At 43.4% G+C, this 20,791-nt stretch overlaps 1 protein-coding gene across 10 annotated transcripts in view; it reads left to right on the top strand.

The window, feature by feature from the left end:
* The window catches only part of rg (A kinase anchor protein rugose), a 466,509-nt gene that overhangs the window by 416,056 nt on the left and 29,662 nt on the right, over positions 1 to 20,791 (top strand). For all 10 annotated transcript variants that reach the window (XM_072299875.1, XM_072299877.1, XM_072299878.1 and 7 more), the window contains 3 exons: positions 655 to 772; positions 12,015 to 12,233; positions 20,216 to 20,328. In XM_072299875.1, the coding sequence (XP_072155976.1) occupies positions 655 to 772; positions 12,015 to 12,233; positions 20,216 to 20,328 (450 nt within the window). The remainder of the gene's footprint in view (positions 1 to 654; positions 773 to 12,014; positions 12,234 to 20,215; positions 20,329 to 20,791) is intronic.

Here is a 20,791-nt window from a genome sequence, read left to right as displayed (position 1 = left end):
AGAATCGATTATTAAGGTGTTCGCTGCGAACACCTGTTCAGCGATCCTTTTCCACAGGTTTAAATGGTATAACAATTGATACATCGCAAAGCCCGCCACGCCACTGGATGGAACGTCCCTATTCTGCCGTGCTAAGGAAAAACGCCGTATGAACCCTCAGGCGTTGCCGAATTTCCTTTGATGAAACACAAATTTCCTGGTAAATTTATGAATGTTTTCCTTTCAATTTTTTGGATAATTTTGTTCGAAATTTCACCTTAAGTTCCTGGAAATTTCGAAGGAAAACATTTATAACTTTCCTCCAAAATAAATATTTTATCGAAGGAAATTTGGCAACTCTCGAATTTTCATACGGCGTTCGTCCTTACCACGGCAGTATTCCTGACGGTTGTGGATAGGGCGGATCGGATGGGTGGTCCGGGGGGGTCCCCTCCCCCTAAGTGGAGAGGGGGTCCAAGGAATTGTCTACGGGAACACATCTTGAAAAAATTTGTGAAACATAGACGGATCCAGACACTTCGAACGAAGGGAGCTGAAGAGGGGGCGTCCGGGGGGAAGGGGGCTTCCTTCAGAAAATTTTTCGAAAATTTTCGACTTTTGAGGCATCAAATATGCATATTTCTTATACTAATCTGTTCTATTTTATGTTCCCAGGTCCTGAAATACTGCGATCACTTGCACGGCAAATGGTACTTTTCAGAAATCCGTGCCGTCTTCTCCAGACGCTACCTCCTCCAGAATGTGGCTATCGAAATTTTCCTCGCCAGTCGAAGTAAGTGTCCTTTAAAATCATAAATGAGTATTCGCGCGTAAAATTACGCCTTCAAATCCGGGTGATACTCTCCGCTTTGCCAGGAAGTTAGTTTAGTTGCGTGACCCAACCAAACCCAACTAAAGTCGCTGATTTCCCTAAAAGCAATCGTGAGTAGGCTAGCTGGTACTCATTCCAGAAAGAGGAAACGTCTATTTAAATTCCAAACATGATAATCAGTACCTTTTTGTTCATTTACTTATGGATTTTTACATTTTTTCATTCACCACCTATAGATTGCAATTTGCCAGCGATTTATATTTGAGGGGCGCGGAAAACAAGGTACTTAAGTGCAGTTTTGGCTATTTCAAGAAATACGTGATTAAAGTTTCAGAATTATATGGAGCCTTATGGCAGATAGGAAGTTTAAACTACTTTTTGATGGTTGAAGTCAGATTTTAGCTGTGAATTTTTAACAGCATATACTCTTAAACTAGTTTTAGTTGAGTTCATTAATGTCTCAATTTCTTCAAAAACTGTACTTATGCGCCTTATCCTCCAAGTCTCTCAATTATTGCCCTCGTCATATTTTGACTGCATTTTGCAATTTGGAACTATAAATTCTGGCTCCTCTTGAAAAACATTCATGTGCATAGGGAAAGTAATGGCACATACGTTGTTTTTAAACCGGGCCAGAATGTATAGTTCCAAATTGCAAAATGTAGTCGATTTAAGAGTAGCTCTTCTTGATTGGGATAGAAATTATATTTAGTGCTCTTAGTTTTTTTCGGGAACGTTTCAAAACGAGCCGAAGCCTTTAAGTGCAGCAGTGGAGATACCCGGCTCCGTAGTTGCATCGTATAAATGCATCTGCTAATCCGGCAAGACAGTGAAACATTCCGTCAAAACAGTCACGAACAGCCTCTAAACGATGAGCCTGGATCAATCAAACTACAACGACAAGAACCCGGAAAACTTGAGTCCTCGAAACCAATGGAACATTTTCATTTCATGAGATTTATTACTCGACCGACCTGTTATTGAAATTGGACTGCATGGGTGCGCATAGAAAGACGAAAAGGCTTTCTGCATTTTGACTTTCTGCCTCGGAAGCGCCGCACTCTCATTCGTTCGAGGGCTTAAGGTCGATGCAGATAAGTCCTTTTTGCTATTATCTGTAATTCATAAGGTCGTCCTTGCTACCTTCGCTGATGGGTCAGTAAACTAGTGCTACATTCTAGCTTCAAAATTTTGGAGCCCAACTGCATTGACTTTCTCTTCAAATAAGCTTTGGCATTTACGAACAAAATATGTGTCTTGCAGCCGAGCGGTTGACGAGTACAATTCCGAGGATAATTAGAAGTGTATGTTACCGTATGTGAAGTATCACAAGAAGCTAGTCCTCCCTTCGCAATAGAGGGAAGGAAAAAACAAAACACTAAAGTTGTGTAAATCGGGCATATTTATCTTAGGGCTGCACAGTTAAGTAATTTTAACGTTCTTTGCTCTTTGCAACGAAAGTTTCGAAAATTTCAATTGAAATTATAAGATTTTGTTTCTCATTTTGTTCACACTGAGAAAAAAAGTTCCTGTTGATAGAACTGAAATTATGAGTCACATAGCCCTAAAAATGTCTGCCAGGTAACCACAGTTTTCGGTCACCGTACTGATTTTCACCTGAAACTTAAGGCACCAGAACCGTAAATCTGTTTCTCTATAACCAAGATTTTCGTTAACTGAAGCGGAAACGTCGATGGATAATATGAATCAAAGTTCAACTTATTCAGCCAAAGTTTTTCTCTTCGTACAGGATAGGTACACACGGTAAAAAACGTGTTATGAAAAATCTGAGATCAATATGTATTGAATGCACAGGAAATGCTTTGTGATTTGTTTTTATCTGACACGGACTTTTTATCCCCTTTCTCGTCGTTTTTTATATTTTTTCCTCGCCATCTATGATAACTAGTGTGATGTTACTGGAGCTATCCTGTCATGCTAAGGAAGAACGCAACATGTGCTTTTAGATGTTGCCAAAATTCTTTCGATGAAATTTGAATTCCGAGGGAGACTGGTGAATATTTTTCTCTCAATTTTCCTGAGAATTTCATTCATAATTCAATTCATTATGTCCAAAAATTTAAAAGGAAAATATTCCAAATTTGCCGCTGAATTACATTTTTCGTTACAAAAACTTTGACAAATTCTGGATGTTTACATGACGTTTTTTCTTAGCACCACAGTGCTCACAATCAGAACGAGGTCTGTTTAGGTCTTGATTTGTAGGAGGCTCACGTTCCTCAATGGAGAGCACATACGGTTGAGTTTTCCGAGGCGGCGAATCACAGTGACCAAGCGCTAGCTCAGGATTCTTGAATGAGGAAATTAAAATGATAAGCAGTATGGCCACGACTTGAAATCAATGGAAAAGCCAACGACAGGAGGACGGCAACCGGTTTACGTTGCGTCCACGATGGCATCGATTTATTGTTGAATCAATCAACGTCCGTCATTGCCGGTTTGCCTTTTCACCGATGCCATAAAATCGCGGATCAGGGAAAGTACTCACAGGCGCCCCCGTTTCCAGTGCATAGTTCCGTTCAGTGCGGCGTACTTTGCGATACATCGATTCTTCTGCCATACAAACCTATGGAAAGGATCGATGAACAGGGTGTTCGCAACAAACACCTTAATAATCCTAAATAATAATAGATTCCTCGCCATAGCTTCAAATGGGAAAATATCGATAAATAAATCATTCACGCCTCGCCACTGGTTCCGTTCCTGTCATAGCGAGAGGATTGCCGTATATTTTTGATCGTCCATGGGAAAATACACATCGTCGATCTCAAAAACTTCAAAATTGAGTGATTAGGTAATACCAGTTGATGAAAGTATGTCTACGTACATTTTGGGACGAAGAATGCGCCCAAAAATGCCAAAACTAAACTGGAATTGAAGCGGTTTGAAGATTCCGATTTAGAATATGTAGTTTTGAGAAAAAGCTACTTCCTTAAAATGTATTTTTAATTCGCCATGTTTAGAGATCAAAGAGTGCCGGACTACAAAACGAGCTATTAGCCTTTGTGGCCATGGGACCCAGTGGCAAAAAACTGCTCGCAGCTCATTCTTCGCAACTAATTTCGGTGATGTCCGTGATTTTTGTCTCGGAGAATTCGTCGCTTCCCTGACGAAGGAACGTAACTTCATTCCAAGTTTGCAAAATTGACCCAAGAAATTCAATTTTTTATAAGAATGTACCTAAGCAAATTTTCGTCCAAAATTTTCTGATTTTTACATGGAATCAAAAGAGAAAATCAGTAAAATTTTCAGTTAGAAATGCCCAAAATTCCCCTCGTATAATTACGATTTGCGAAGGAAAATTTGGCAACGCTGAAATTTAGTTACGTTTTTTCGTGGGGGAAACGACGAATTGTCATGAACTCTTTTACAAAGAGCGGCACAGTTTATCCACACCAATCAGATTCAAAGTGCAATACTCTATCCGTAAAGAGGCACCACTTGGCATCCGGCCTGGATCAGATGGTGATTAAAAGTGGAGGGATGATGGTATTGAACAACATGTCAAACGCCGCGCGCAGCGCTCCGGGAGCCACTGCAGGGCCGTCATCCAGTCGGATCGACGTGAATCATTTCGATGACAACCCGAGAGACCCAGAGGGCAACCACTCTTTAGGAACACTGCTCCTGCAACTGCAGAATCAGCTGCGAAAAAAGTCTTGCGAGTTGCTAGCCTCCGCATCATCCAGTCCACTTTGCAAGTTTCTCCTCTGTGTTGCTCCACCATACCTCTTTCAAAAGCGGGCGTCACCCGTCGGCAGAAATAGGGAGGCCGAGCAACACGGATACGATGAAACTCTTCTTGTGTTGAAAAAACTGTACACCTCACAAGTCACGAGCAACCATTTCCCCTACCAGTGTAAATTCATGTCATAGGCGATTAGCAATCGCCGGCAAATCTGCAAGCGGTTCACATGTTGTTTCGATAAATTGCAATACTACGCATCGGCATAATGCAACTTTTTTTAAGGGTAATGGTCCTCAAAAGCATGAGCTCGGCTTGGATCACCTTCAATTTTTTGTGATACTCTACGCTTTGTCACGAAGTTGGTTTAGTTGCCTGTCTGATCCCACCCAACTAATGTCTCGGAGTTCACTGCAAGCTTTTCTGAGTGTGCCTATTTCTACCATACTTTTTCGGAGGAAAAAGTGTCTTATTCACATAATAGGCAACACAATCAACACCCTAATTTTCGGTTCTTCTATTTTTGAATTTTTTACTTTCTTATATTTATTCACCACTGGCTCGCGAATTGCCGGCGATTGTTAATTGCCCGCGACATTCACGCATTCACAACAACACCAAGAGGCGGTCACACTCTTCCTCCAGTTCTTTCCTCCACCTGCATCTGGAGTCCTTTCGTCTTCCCGACCGGCAAAATTCAGTCGTCCTCGTCGTTAAGCCATCGCCGTCGCTTCGAGTCGCGGATGCAGTTGGCGGAGCTCAGAGTGAGAAACAATGAAATCGATCCGACTAAATGATCCCTCGGTGGAGCATCCGATGACGTGATGGACCGGCGGCGGTGGGTTCGGAAAGAGGCTCATGGATATGCAGACGCGGTGATGCTGCTCAGGACCGGGGGCCTCTGTGCCCCTCTCCGGGGGGTGGGGGCGAAGCGACGCAGGACAGACAGGCCGGAGTCGGTCTCCAGTGCCCAACTGTCACTGCCCAATAACAATGCGCCATTCCAGGCCGCGACCGTGCTGACGAAAGAGATCCGGACCGCAGCCTTTCCCGGGTCTGCACGCTGCCAAATCAATGAGCAAATGCGACCGTCCTTAGAAACAGCGCCTTCTGGTGCTAATAGATGCAGTTGCATTGAACAGTGGTTTCTTCACAGAGAAAAAAAAACATCGTGCGTGGGACCCAAAGTTTAGGTCATATGGATCTCTGAAGTTTTCGGATTGAGCATCCGAACACCTAAGGTCCAGCTGCTGAGGTTTGGATCACACATCTGAGACTTCAGTGCTTATATCTGAAGTACTTCGGTTTTCACATCCGAAAAACTTCGGTTCTCACATTTGAAGTACTTCAGATATAAGAACTGAAGTTTCAGATGTGTGATCCGAACCTCGACAGCTAGACCTAAAGTGTTCAGATGCTGAATCTGAAAACTTCAGAGATCCATATGACCTAAATTTCGGGTCCCATGCACGAGGTTTTTTTCTCCGTGTTGACATTTTAGCTCTGAGGAGCCCAAAAATATCCAACCTAGAGCCTGATCATGGTGAGCTAAGACAAGTCGGCTCATTTTCTCACTTCTAAATCTATTTTCATAATTTTTCCCCAATCCGAAACAAAATTTTAAAAGAAAACTGTAAAATCTGCTCTCCAAGCACTCTCAGATGAAACGGTGAAAAATTTGCGTGCAAATTATCAAGTTCTTCTAGAGGGAATTTGGTCTGGAGTCGCCATTTTGTTTACTTACTCACATCAGTAAGCGCACTGTTGAGCCCTGTGTCCACTCGTCAAAATGGCGTCAAAATGGAAGCTCAAAATGAATCGATTAGTACGATCTGTTCGCGATTGTTGATCAAAATAGAGTCGCGCCGCTCTATTTTGAGTTGCAACACTCACCCATCGCATCAAGTCCCGACTTAGAGCCGCTTTTCGTTGAAATCGATTCATTTTGAGCTTCCATTTTGACGAGTGGAGACAGCGCTTATCAGCCTATATTTCGCGACCAATGGAAAACGGCACACAACACCGGCCATACTCTGTCTATATAGGTACTCCAAGGTTCTCTACCCTGGAGCGCGAGATATTTCGAGCGACGATTTGGTAACATGTTTTGGCGACTTGTGATATGCAAGAGCGAGAGCGGGATACGAGTCGCGGATCACGGCAGCTGTTGGAATAAGCAAAGCGTCATAAATCTTGATTGAGAACACGTGAGTGCTCCAGCCCCCGCCTCCCCCCGGACGCCCCCTGTTTTACCGCCCCCCCCCTCTCACGGGTCCCTTTTTTCAGCCGATTAAAATTTGACTCAATGATATAAGAAACGAAGAACAAATGAAAATAAAGCAAAAAGAAAATCCACCGGATACTATACGACAGGAAGGTCGTGTTGCCTGGTGAAGGAATTACGTGCTTGCCAGTTTGTATGTTTTTCTTAAGACGTTGCGAGAAAGGGGGAATATTTTCTCTGCCTGCAATGGGAACGAGGAAGTAAATATTGCCGATCGAATGCGGCCCCCTTATGGCAATACTTTCTCTATCAAGTTACTCTAAACGAAGGGGGCGCTCAGTGATAGGATGGCGACAGGGGGTTTTATAAGTGCCCACGCACAGAAAGACTATGGCCACAGCACCCTATATTCATAGGGTGCTGTGGCGGTTAGATGTCGCAGAGCATCAGTGAACGATGCAAAAGCGGCTCTTAAGTTAGTGAGGTATAACTTACGGAAATGGTAAAAAAAATCGCAAAATTGTATGATTATTAATAGGACTGAGTTAAGCAGAAAGGAACCAACCCACATTTCGGAAAAAATTGAGTTATGAGTGGTTTTGAACTCAACCACTGCTCTACTAATCGCCAAAAATTCAAAGTTTTTGTTGGAGCAAATTTTGCAGAAATTGAACTTGAAGTTTATCTTTTACATTGAGTCTTATGCAGGAGCCAAACTTTAAACCTCTTTTTCTCGGTTCGATCCTTATGTGGCTTGGTTCCTTTTTGTTTAACTCCGTCCAAAATTTATTAGTGCATTTAGGGATGCAGAGAGGTCCAAGTCACTGTCTATTTGCAGCAATCCCGTGGTTTTGCCTCACAGCCGAAACTCCGTTTTTCCCTTCAACCGAATGTCTAATTTCAAGGCAGAATGCCTTATTCCACGGTAAAATATGCGAATTTCCCCTCTAGTAAAGTCTTAAGCGGGAGAAAGAACATAAGGGTTCCGCCGATTCGAGGATCAAATAGAATCGGCCCGTAAATCGGGGTTGAAAGTTCGATTCGATTTCATCGATTTTTCCGGTTAAAAAGCGACTTTGCGATCGAATCCTTCACGAAAACGTACCCCAATAAGTATAAGTACCAGTGGTGGGGCGTGAATAATCGATTTTCGATATATTTTCATTTGAAGCTATGATAAAGAATCGATTATTGAGGTGTTTGTTGCAAATCCCCTATCTATAGATCCTTTTCCATAGGTTTAAATGGCTAATCAATCGATACGTCGCAAAGCACGCGACGCCACTGCTAAGTACGTGTCTCTAACAATAAGAGAAAGTCTTGCAAAGCTACTGCACTGCATAGAGAAAAAAAAGGAGGTGTTTGCATCTTGAGATTTCTTTACCCTGTGACGTAGGTCGGTACAACCTGGCCAGCGAAATCTGGAATTCGAAGTATGAAAAACGAACCATAATGTCCCATTTTTTGGCTTAAATTAACTCATGATATGATTTCAAGCACTTTTTACGGAATGACTTTTTTCCATAAATTACACCATTTCCGAGAAAATTGATGATAAAAGTCGCTGTACCGACCTACGTCACCAAAAAAATCCAAGATGCCCGAAATGCAAACACCTCCTTTTTTTTCTCTATGCTGCACTGCCCCGGTTTTTCTCTCCAGGTACGACAACGGCGGGAGCAGACTCGCGAGTTTTCCATTTCCCTCTCGGCCGGGGCGGCGGAGTTCTCATGGCCGACCGGGACCGGTGGCGCGGCGACCGTCCATCCGAGATCTGTCACATCACGTGGCCCCGGCGCAGCGCGGCGCGGCACGGCGACCTGCCCAAGTCGGGAGTCCGTCTTCGTCGTCTTGGGCCCCCTCCGCCACCCCCCGTCCCCCCGGGTGGGGGCGCGGCGGACGAACAATGCAACTCACGTAGCGAATGTTGACTTACGATCAACAGGTGTTCCGCGCGACACATTCCCAACGACCCTCTCAGCGCCAACTAATCACTCTCGTCACACTCTCGGCCGAGCCGCCGTCCGCTCAGCCTCCTCGCTGGAAGCGCGCTTTCTATTGGCCTCCGATGGAATCGCGCCGCTGAGGAAGTGGCTTCTTTTTGCTACCGCGTGGATGGACGGAGGGGTTGGGCGGCTAATGATAGCGGGTGTGGTGATGCCGTATATCCAAACGAGGGATTCGGAGGGAGGGGGGAGTAACGGGTCCCTACATGGATACTCGTATTACCGTTTGAAAACGGTAAAAGAACGAAAAAGAACGTTTGAGGCACTGGCAAAGTGTGAAATGGATGTAGTGATTTTAAGAGGAACTAGAGATGGCAGGAAAGATGGGGTGTGCTCGTTTGAGCTGCTTAGAAACAATGTACAAATGGGCGTGGTTCCTTGTTACTTGTAGCAAAATGGAAATATGGAAATTTACATTAAATCAAACGGAACTAAGCGCCAATGTGCTAAATCGTAAGCCGTGGGCATGTGACAACAGCCTTGCGGACAGGGCTCCTGAGTTTGAGTTCCCCACCGTTAATGTCCTCGGTGTTCCCGGACCCGGTCGTCGAAGCTGACGTCACTGGTGCTCTATGATTCCCATTCATTCTTACGACCTTCTAGTATCTTTCACACCCGTCTACGGTTCCAAATGTGCTCCTCAGAGTGGTTTTCAATTCTTTTTTCAATGTGCCCAACATGAATCTCGTGCAAGTCCACTTATGGAAATACACTTTACTTTTCATATGACTGTATACTTAGCATGCATCAGGCCCATTCTTGCCTTAGCTTGAGTTTGCAACAATCCCATTATTAAACGACGGAGCTCTCCAGTGGCGTGGCGTGAATGGAGATGTTGCATGTGTGAGGAATTTGCGATTTGACTGTTGATTCTTATGTAAAAGTTCGCAAGAAACACGATGGTGCCACTGGTTTTCTCTGAAATCAACTCCCAAGCTCAAAAAAAGCTCTCAAGTTGAGGCCAAAATGGAGGGGATATCCCACCCTACCCTGAGAGTCCACGTCTACATCAAGACAAACTCTCCATGCAAAGATAGGGAGCAAATATACATTGACAGGGCTGCCAATTTATTTGGGGACTCCAAAACTGAAAACACGGCAACCCTGCTAATGTATTTGCTCCCTATCTTTGGATGGAGAGTTTGTTTTGATCTGTAGACGTGAACTCTCAGGGTAGGGTGGGATATCCCCTCCATTTTGGCCTCAACTTGAGAGCTCTTTTTGAGCTTGGGAGTTGATTTCAGAGAAAACCAGTGGCACCATCGTGTTTCTCGCGAACTTTTACATCAGATTCAATAGTCAAATCGCAAATTCCTCATGCACACATGCAACATCTCCATTGCGATACATCCATTGTTATGCCATTTAAAGCCATGGTAAAGAATCGATTATTAAGGTGTCCGCTGCAAACACCCTGTTAATCGATCCTTTTCCATCGATTTAAATGGCCGATCAGTCGATATATCGCAAAGCATGCCTCGCCACTGGAGCTTTCCCGCATCAAGAAGACAGAGATGACCACGCTCTGCCCATAGATGCAGTTCCGCAATCACCACAGGTTATCCGGAACCATCTCCAAGGGTCAACCGCGACTCGGACGAGGACCAAATCGTCGCGGGGTAAGAGTCTCGACTCTCGAGAGCTGAGTGCTCCGCGACGCGGAAAAGCAATTACGCGGACGTTATGACATAAATTTGACGGCATGAATAAACAAATGAAACGGAACAGTCGGGAAGGGCCCTGATTTATGGGCCTGGGGCCGGTGCCGGCGGAGTGCGAAGCGTGACCCGAGGGAGGGGCGGCGGCGAGGGGGAGGGGCGCGCGGATCGATTCTAATCTGATTTGCGACAGGGATGTTGATGTCTGCATGCTGACTCACACTCGGGCCCGGCTCCGGCTGCAGGGATTCGATTAAAAGACGGTGGGGGAGGGAGGGAGGAAGGGAGGGAGGCGGCGAGGCGCTAACCGAGTTACCCGCGCGGCACTGAGCTTAATCAACTTTAAACAACTTTATAAACGCTCGCTCGACCGCCGTGCTCCCGGGGTCGCGGGCCTTCCGGCCCTGTCGCCATGAGGATGTGTACCAGATTCGGACCGCGTTCAGCAGGAAGTAGCCAAGCCACATCAGATACTGTCAAATTTAATTGAGCAATTTGATTTTTTGCAACAGAACGAGTTATTTTGAAATTTTTTGGGAATTTGCTTCGTACTATGCTGATGATAATTCCTCGAGATTTGCATAAAATCTTTAATTGAGCAATTTGATTTTTTGCAAGGAAACGAGTTTTTTTTTTAAATTTTTAGGGAATCTGCTTCGTGCTATGCTGATAATTCCTCGAGATTTGCATAAACGTCCGTACAACTGTTTTCCAGGGCCGGATTAAGGGGTTGGCCACATGGACCGAGGCCCATGGCGGCAAAATTTGAGGAGCGGCAAATTTTGCAATATTTTTGAATGTCGGTAATCTAAAAATGAGAGAAAACAATCGGATTCAGAAAATAAAGTACAAACGAGAAAAGGTGACAAAATCTCTCATTTCCTGAGAGAAAAAGTATAGTAATTTCTAATTTTGTCGTCTTTCGGTGATACAAGAGACAACACCTTTAATTAGTCGAGTTATGAGAGAAACCAAACACGCAATTTGACCTCGAACGGAGCGGCGCGGCGATCGGCATGAAATACATAGCGCCCACAAGACTGCATGAATACCTCACGCATTGCGCCAACACAGTGCGGTCGGCGCGGCGATGGAAGTTTAAATTTTTAACCACATTTATGTTTTATCAAACATGTAACAGTGTAATGATGTAAACAAAGATGTTACGAATTATTAATCACATCGTTGTACATCGTTATTTTTGATTGAAAATGTGTCGAAAAAGTGACCGGGCAGAATATCTTTTCCGCACAAAGTATGTTTGTGGTAATTTTTCCGATTATCATTGCCGCACAAAATCATTTTCGTTCGTTCACCTTTCTTAAATACGCTACACATTTTCCTCAACGTTGCCACATACTACAGAAAATTATCTATGCAAAAATGATTTTGTGCGGCAACGATGATCGAAAAAATACCACAAATATACTTCGTGCGGAAAAGATAGTCAGCCAGTGACCGAATCTCGGCGCGCACCAGGCTTGGACGAATTCGTCGACCAGAACATGATCCCAGCTCACTTCAGTATATTAAGACTCTATGTAATCGAGAGTGTATCTCTATGTGTGTATCTCGTGGTTTAATAGGTGATTTTATTCTTGTGTTTCAGCGTCGGTCATGCTGGCGTTCCCGGACCAGGCGACAGTGCGTCGGGTGATCAAGGCCCTGCCGCGGGTCGGTGTGGGTATCAAGTACGGGATCCCGCAAACCCGCCGGGCCTCGATGATGTCCCCGAGGCAGCTCATGCGCTCCTCCAACATGACCCGCAAGTGGCAGCAGAGGGAGATCTCTACCTTCGAGTATCTCATGTTCCTCAACACCATTGCAGGTAAGTCACTCGTTTCTCATTTCACTACATGGTTAAGGGAGAAACAGGAACGAAAAGATTGAGTCACTAAAAAATGCGGGAATTTTGACTTGTGAATACATTTTACAGAGGGTAAATGACGTGTACAACACGGTGCACATAGTGAAAACATGAAAAAGTAACTCAGAAACTGAGAAATATACAGTTCAAAACGCGCAACTTCTCCGATAATTCAAAATGACTCGGGTTTCACTTCAAACTGAATTATGTCATCCGGCACTAATCAGAAGCGGGCTTCTACGGCTTCCAAACGGAGAAAAAAACCTCGTGCGTGGGACCCGAAGTTTAGGTCATATGGATCTCTGAAGTTTTCGGATTGAGCATCTGAACACTTCAGATCTAGCTGTCGAGGTTCGGATCACACATCTGAAACTTCAGTTCTTACATCTGAAGTACTTCGGTTTTCACATCCGAAAAACTTCGGTTCTCACTTCTGAAGTACTTCAGCTGTAAGAACTGAAGTTTCAGATGTGTGATCCGAGCCTGACAGCTAGACCTAAAGTGTTCAGTTGCTCAATCCGAAAACTTGAGAGATCCATATGACCTAAACTTCGGATCCCACGTACGAGGTTTTTTTCTCCGTGCATAAAAGTCTTTCTACTCCTCGTATTTGATGACAATAGGAAAGTCGGAACTATATCTTCAGAATCAAATGATCGAATCTCATTCATGTCCGCTGCTGTAGTGAACAAGCAACAAACGATTCCACGTTGAATCACGTGATGACTGAAGACGAAAGTGAGAAATCAAGTTCGCCTTCAACTTGGTGGATACAATTTGAGCGGCCCAGGAGTTGATATAGTTGTATCACACAATTTAGTTTAGCGCAATGTCCAGGGACGAGTTACTTTCGTTGGAATTGTTATTGTGTTTTCAATGACCGTCGCAGCGAAACGTTCAGTAACTTTTTCTCGATTCTCTCGTGTGTAAAATATTTTGATTTTGACATTAAGATAGTAGCAAAAGTTGGAAATCAGCACCACCATCGCGCTGACTCGTAAATAACAGAAAAGCTGTAAAAGAGAGTGAGAAACCAAGTTCGCCTTCAACTCGGTGGATACAATTTGAGCGGCCCAGGAGTTGATATAGTTGTATCACACATTTTAGTCGAGCCGGGTTTGAACAAGATGATGAAAACCCAAAATCACGTGTATTTATCTCACCATTTTTGAGCTGTTCTCCTTCTAGGAAGAAAATAAAGCAATATCATGGCTTGACCACATCTTAGATTTTTCCCTGCCATTACATGGTCATTCGGTAAAAATGTTAAGCCAAAATGTTGACATTTGTTTCTCCCTAAAAATAAAGTTGCCGTGGATCGCGCATGTACGCATTGCAACTGAAATACATAGTAAAAATCTAAATTTTTGTGTATACACCTACCTTCCAAATTCTCTGTATAGACGTTAATAGCCTAGAATGCTGAATGTCTATAAATAAAATAACTAACGATAGATGGTGAGAACATCCGATCTCACAAGGGCCGTATCTAAGTTACGTAACGCACTTTTTCGGCATTTTTGCCCCCCCCCCCTTCCCTCCTGGAAACGCTCTTGTGACGTGGACCTCTATCTTTTAACACGTAAAAACGAAATAGTGTAAAGTCTTCTCGACCCTCCTCCTCCCCCCCCCCAAGCATTGCGTAATTTAGGGACGGTCCCATACTATTCGGTGGGTTTTCAGTGCATCTTGAAGGTACGCTACGAAGAATCGGGATGTCAAGGAAAAGTTGAAAGTGAGTTTCGTCATTCTCCAGCGCTTTGCCCCTCCCCCCTTCCTTCTTCGTGACGACTCGGGGAAAGAATAATTCGGATAGGGGCCGAAGAACCCCAGGACTGAAAGCGCACGCAACTGCGATGACTTTTCGAGGAGCGGAGTTGATAAATCGGGCGGAATTCAATTGGGCTCTCGGCCGGGGGCGGCGGGGAGGGCGGGCAGTGGGCACACGAATTAGCGGGACCGAAAATCATCGGATCTGTTTATGTTTCGTGTTAACAACTTCCGCGTCCGGAACTCCCCGGAGCCCGCAGCGGAGGGTGGCGCGGTGCCGCCGCCGTGGCCGGCCAACGGGAGGGGTGGGCCCCGGCCGCGGGCCGCGGGCCGCGACGCTCGCTGTCGGCCCGGCCGCCGCTCACCGGGTCAGGATTCGCCTGAATTTGGACCGCGCTCTAGGCTGATGAGAGCCGAGTTCATTTTCGTTCCTTGAACTGTACTTTTTTCCTTGGGAGGCCCTGTACTGGTTTACAAGGTGTTTAAGGGAGGTCTAGAGTGCCTGTGTAGGAATAGCACGGACATGTCAGTAATTTTGAGGTTATGTGGATTACATTTTGCAACAAGGAACCAAGAGCATTCCAATGTTGCTAGGATTGTGCAACATACATTCTATGCAACAAAATTACTCAAATAATGAAAAAAATCATTTTTACAAGGATAATTTTCCTCTTGAATACATTGTATCGTCACCTTCCCGGCAAAGTATCACAAGCGCCACTTTGCCAACTTTTCAAGAGACACAAAAAACTGAATTGCGACCGTAAAAGACGGATGTTTGGCTTGAAACTTGAAATATAGATCCAGCACACCTCCCTGCTTCGAATTTTAATAAAATTTCTTTAAAAAAACGGGTTTTTCTTTGAAAATTGGCGCTTGTGATATCGGCTTCTCGGGGCACTCTGAGAATCTATTGGCGCTTGTGATACGAAAGCCCATCAAATTTAACGGAGTTTTTTCCATATTTCTTCATTTTTAATCTAAAAAAAATATTATTTTCGTATGTAAATGCATCTTATTAATTCAAAACTACCCATAACTCAACTTTAATAAAAATAGCGCTTGTGATACTTCGGCCGAAAAGTGACGAATCGCTCCAAGTCATTCCAAAAGTTGTTGATACTAATATCGAAAATCAATCTCAAAGATGAGCGATTATTCCCAACTTGGCGCTTGTGATACTTTTCTCTTACATGGCGCTTGTGATACGAAAGTTCGTCAACTTCAATGGAGTATTTTAAATATTTATTTATATTTAGTCTAAAAAAATATTATATTCGAAATAACGAGATGTAATTACATGCGAAAATAATTTAGTTTCAAGTCATTCCGAAGACTGCCGTGACAAAAATTGTAAAACAATCAGAAAGGTAGGCGGTTGCCGAACTTGGCGCTTGTGATACTTTTCTCCCAAATGGCGCTTGTGATACGAAAGTACATCAACTTTAATCGACTTTTATTCATATTTCTACATATTTGTTGTAAAAAAAATGATTATTTTCGTATGTAAATGCATCTCGTTATTTCGGAACTATTCATAACTCAATTTCGGTAAAAATGGCGCTTGTGATACTTTGCCGGGAAGGTGACGGTATATTGAGAGTAAAGATAAAATGTGTATAGATGATCAGTTTAGATTTGGAGGGTAAGGAAAGTTGCACAATATTAGCGACATTGGAATGCGCCTGGTTCCTTTTTGCAAAATGTAATCCACGTCATGGAGCTTTCAGGGCCTCAAAGGGCAGCAAACCTATGAATTCAAATTATCGACAGGAGTTACGCAAGAAAGAAGAAACGACTGTGTGAATACGGCCCCGAGCATTGAATCAGATTGTTAGGATTGAAATATACTCGTCCTTACATCATAAACATTTTCATCTTCTTTCATCCTTGTGAAAGGAGATTAGTATGTTTAAAATTGATATGTTGAAGTTTCATGTATTGCATGAGGATAACAATGATAGAATGTTAGGATAATCCAAAAAATGTTGAACGGTAGAAATGTCTCCCAAAATGTCACGGAAATTGGAGAATTTTATGAGGAAAAAATCAGTCCATCAATATCCGTTCGTACATAAATACCAATGTTTTCGAAATAATGTTTTCAATTCCTAATTTTAAGGGAGAGCAATGCCTCTGTAATGCAAACACATAAAACGCCATTTAAGTTTTCACAAATTCTCACCTGCAATTTTAGTACTCGCCAGTTAGGGTACCCGCAGTATTGGGCCCTCTGTGCGGGGGCCCACGCTCGGTGCTGGGGCCCACAACCGGTGTTTAAGCTTGTCATCGGAGCTCATTAACCAGAGGCCCTCCTCCGAACCTCTGATGAGTAATGGATACCCATCTGAAAACTGTGAGTAGCTCAAAGGCACAGGGTTGCCGACCTTAAGCGCCCCCCCTTCTCATGCCTTTTTCTCCTCTTTATGCCAGCGACTGATCCTATGACGTCCGAAAAAGCATAAGAATAAAAAGTCAGTGGCTCACTGTGCAAAGAGATCGGGGGTCGCAAGTCCCCCAACGTTTTTGGTTCAGTAAAGAATTAAGTGAAATAAAATATTAAAACAATTTCCTGGCCACATTTTTACCAAACGGTTTTTGCATTTTTGCCTCTCGCCTGCTCAGTTTAATACGCCCTTTATACTTGACATTTTCAAATTTTATGTCAAAACTTTCTATTGGTGCCCTATAGCCATCAGATGCTTTGGAGCCTAGAAAATTTTATGCATCAGTGCAAATTGGTCCGAATTTATTTACGAATAGAAGAAAACAAAATTAGCTAATTATTAATTATCAAGAAGAAAACAAAATAAAATGATTGAAAGTGTACGTTAACTTTTTTTTTAAATTTCTTTTTAATAAAAAAATGATCTCTTCTCTTTTTTAGATTCGGCAACATTCAAGATAAGGGAGCCCTCTCGTTTGTTTTGGTTTTCATTTGTGCTCTCGCGTATATATTTTACTTGTTAGCCCCATCCCGGAACGGATGCCGATTCAATTCTAAATTTCAGTCTTGCGTTCGGCCGGCGCTCGGGAGTGAGCGACAAGACGCCGTGGCGCTCCGCTGTCACATCTCGTTCCTCCTCCTTCTTCTTCCTCATCATCTTCTTTTTTCGGTTTCCCGTTGCAGTAATTAGTTGCTTCCGTCATGTCGGCAATTGCTCTTAATAAGCTGCTAATCGCGCCACGTCAATCTCGCCTCGGGTGGCGTCTATTTCGTCACTATTCCCTAGACAAGACCCAGACGAAAAATCAACGCTCTTTTGGCAGAACTGCATCAAGAAATAAACCCTTCAGTCCATATAACTCTCTGCTCTGCAGAGCTCGTGTGGAAATGGGGACTGTTGGTGGATTCAGAGGGATATGTAGGGGGCCTTTGCCCCCCTGCCCCCCCTACGTTTGCCCGAAAAAAAGGAGAAAAAAAGGGACAAAAGAAAAAAGGAAGGAACAGAGGAACGAGGAAGGAAGGACCTTTATATTTGGTGATTTTTCATGACGAAATTTACTCAAATTGCACGTTGGGTGCTTTAAAATTTTGAAAACTCTCCGGAGAAGCCCCCAACACTCTTTTCTGCCCTCCGTTTGAAGTGTCTGGATCCGCCTTTGATGCGGATACACTCTTTGAACAAGAGGAAGATGAAGAAGGAGAGGAAGAATTTGTGCGTTAATAGCACATATGTTGTTCGTAACATGGGTCTAAAATATTACTTTTTGATTGCAAAATTTCGTCTTGTCAGCGTGTTCATTTACCCCATAAGCGGACCTAGAAACTTCGAGCGGGAAAAGAAGGGGCCTAAAGGGGGTCTGGGATGCTCCCCCCGCCCCCAAAAAAGCAAATGATTAGAAATTAGAAAAATTATTTAGCTTGAGCAGTTTGAGTCAATTTTTTCATGAATAATTACCAAGTATAATTCGCATCCTTCCTTCTTCTTTCCGCCGTTCCTTCCTCCTTTCTTTCTTCCCTTTTTCCATTCCTTTTTTCGGGCCAACGAAGGAGGGGATGGGCGCACTCCCCCTAACCCCCCCCCCCCCGATCCGCCTATGATTTACCCGTTCACGGTCACTTTGACTAATTTTTAAACAGTTTATTATGTTTTCTTGCTAGGTTTTGTTTATTTTTGTTCTCTCCTAAACTTCCTGGATCTCCGTGCTCTCTTAATTGAGACTGAGTGGACTTAATGTTCCGGACAATGCAATCACCACGGGTCACCTAGGCTATCAATCCTGGGAAGCTCTTATATTTAGCCGGGGCCTTCCACGGGCTTTTTCGCCTCCCCCTCCCCCCGGCGCTATTTTTACGCGCCGGCCTGTGAGCGCCGCGCCGCGCACCACCGGAGCTGTAGATCAGCGTCAAGTCGAATTAGGCTAACCTCAACTCAGCGCTCAAGAATATTTTCACGAAATTGAATTATTTCATTCTCTTTGATTCCCGGCGCAGTTGTCACGTCGCTCCTGGAATCCAACGGGATGGTTTCAGTGACTTCTTTGTTTTCCTCTTGAATCACTGGAGTGCTCTGATTCGGGGATATGATAGGACGTAACGTTTGATGGAGGGCATACAATATGATACGCTCTTGAAACATCTGGGGTGGACCCGGGAAAGTCGAGGAATTTTGTTGAATTCATTTTTATATAAACTTTATAACATTTTATATAATTCTTATATAAACAAAATTTATATAAAAATCAAGCCCCCCTTCAAAAAAAAAAAAAAAAAAAAAAAACCCACAGTTTGCTGCAACAGAGATATGGTGTTTACCGTCAGTAGAATCCGGAAAAACCGGTATTCACAAGGAAATTCGATGTTTTTTTGATAAATCAGGTAAATATTAAGAAAATTGGTCATGGATTTGGAAATTTCGAGTGTTTTAAGCATTTCAAAAATTCGATACAATTTATCAAATATGTTGATCGTTTAAATCAAACGAGTGTCAATTTAGTCGCGCGGAAAATCAACAAATCTCGTATAAAATGTCAGAAAAATATAAAATTAAATTATTTCTAGAAAAATATCGGGAAGATCCAAATTTAAATTTTAGTAGATACCGTGTATGCTTTTTTTTTTTTTTCATCCAACGAAACTGAAAATGTGGGGTCCGGCGGAGTCCGGCCGGCAGTGGTATCTCTCCCATTATTCGTGAATTGCGCACAATCTAGCAGCAGGGTCTCTCTCTGAAGGGGCAAGGGGGTGCTAAGCAAACTCGAGTGAATTGCGTTGGAAATGAAAGTGGTTTTAATTTAAAGTGCCGAGACGCTGGCGCGAGGGGGGTGAACGGGGGCCGGGGGGGGGGAGGAGGGGACTCTGCCCCCTTGGCAAGAGCGGATTCGGGATTGTCTCTGAAAATACCGCGACGGACCGTCAACAGAGCCACCGTCGCGGAACGATATTATTATACAATTAATTTAACGTTTCCGTGGAGTCCCTCGGGAGACCACTCAGGCGCCCCACCCCCCGCGCCCCTCACGCTCTAGCTTTGATAATTTTTTTGTCGCCTCGAGTTTGCGGCGAGGAGGCTTAAGAGAAAAAATGCACCTCGAAATCCGATTGCCAAAAAAAAGCGACAGCTAAGACCGCAACATGTACTTAGTGCTGTTCGTGTGTACATCAAGTTTGTTTGTATGTCACCGAGAGCTTTCTTAATAAGAAGAAAGAGGAATTGAACAATGTTTTCTCGGTGTAGTTCATTAACACCGGCACCTTGGAACGTCCAAGTCGGATTCATTCAACACGACGAAAAGAAAGGGGTGTGAATTTGGTCACTGCGGTGACAATCAGACCCACCAAACGCGTTTAAGCTGACGGGAGTTGAACACTGGGCACCATGACTTTTTTGGAGGCACCCATAACACATGAACTGACTAATAACCACTACCGTTATTTTCCACCATCGAGCACTCACCTGTGTGCGACGTGGTTAATTTTTTAGTCCAAAAATGGGCTTAAATTGCATTCTAATACAATAGTCTTCAACACATAGCTTGACAAATTAAAATTTAGTTAGTTTTTCTCTTCAAGAGATTGCGTAATTTTTTGGGAAGAGAAGCTTTGGGTGAAATCTTGTCGAAAATCAATGTCACAACATTCCTGTGCAGAAATCTTGGGTTTTTTTTTTCATTTATTTATTATTGTAGACTCATCTTGTTAAACTTGTGAATACCCTCTTTGTTTGCAGGAAGAACCTACAATGATTTGAATCAATATCCTGTGTTTCCCTGGGTGCTCACCAACTACGAAGCAGACGAAATTGACTTGAGTTTGCCCACCAATTACAGAGATCTTTCAAAGGTAAGGACTGCCACCTGTTTAACGCAGTTAGTTTATGGGACAGGGATGTTCACAAAGTTGAAAAGTTGAGAAGACAGATGTTTTCCCCCGCCCGCTTGATGTTTCTCTATTTTCTGTCATTTAAGGTCTCAAAATCTTCGTAACGAAAATTGCAGACAATTTTGGAGAAAATATCTTAATTTGACTTATTGCATGAAAATGACAAAAAGAATAATCACATCCAAACCTCAGAATATGATTGAAAAGAAGAAAAATCCGGCTGATGGACGCTATGTGGAAAAACTAGAAGAACGTGGCTGGTTTTCAATCGAATTTGAAAATAGATGAATTGCTTAAGTGTCAACATTTATGCGAGATTAAATTAGTTCAACGATGATGGCCATGTAACTGAATGATATGCTCTCATAATTCAAAAATAATCGGATTAATTCGCAAAGTCAATTCTTAAAGAATCAGTAATAGG

This window comes from Bemisia tabaci, chromosome 4, assembly GCF_918797505.1.
Source record: "Bemisia tabaci chromosome 4, PGI_BMITA_v3".
Classification (NCBI taxonomy): domain Eukaryota; kingdom Metazoa; phylum Arthropoda; class Insecta; order Hemiptera; family Aleyrodidae; genus Bemisia; species Bemisia tabaci.
This window is presented reverse-complemented; position numbering and strand designations above follow the sequence as displayed.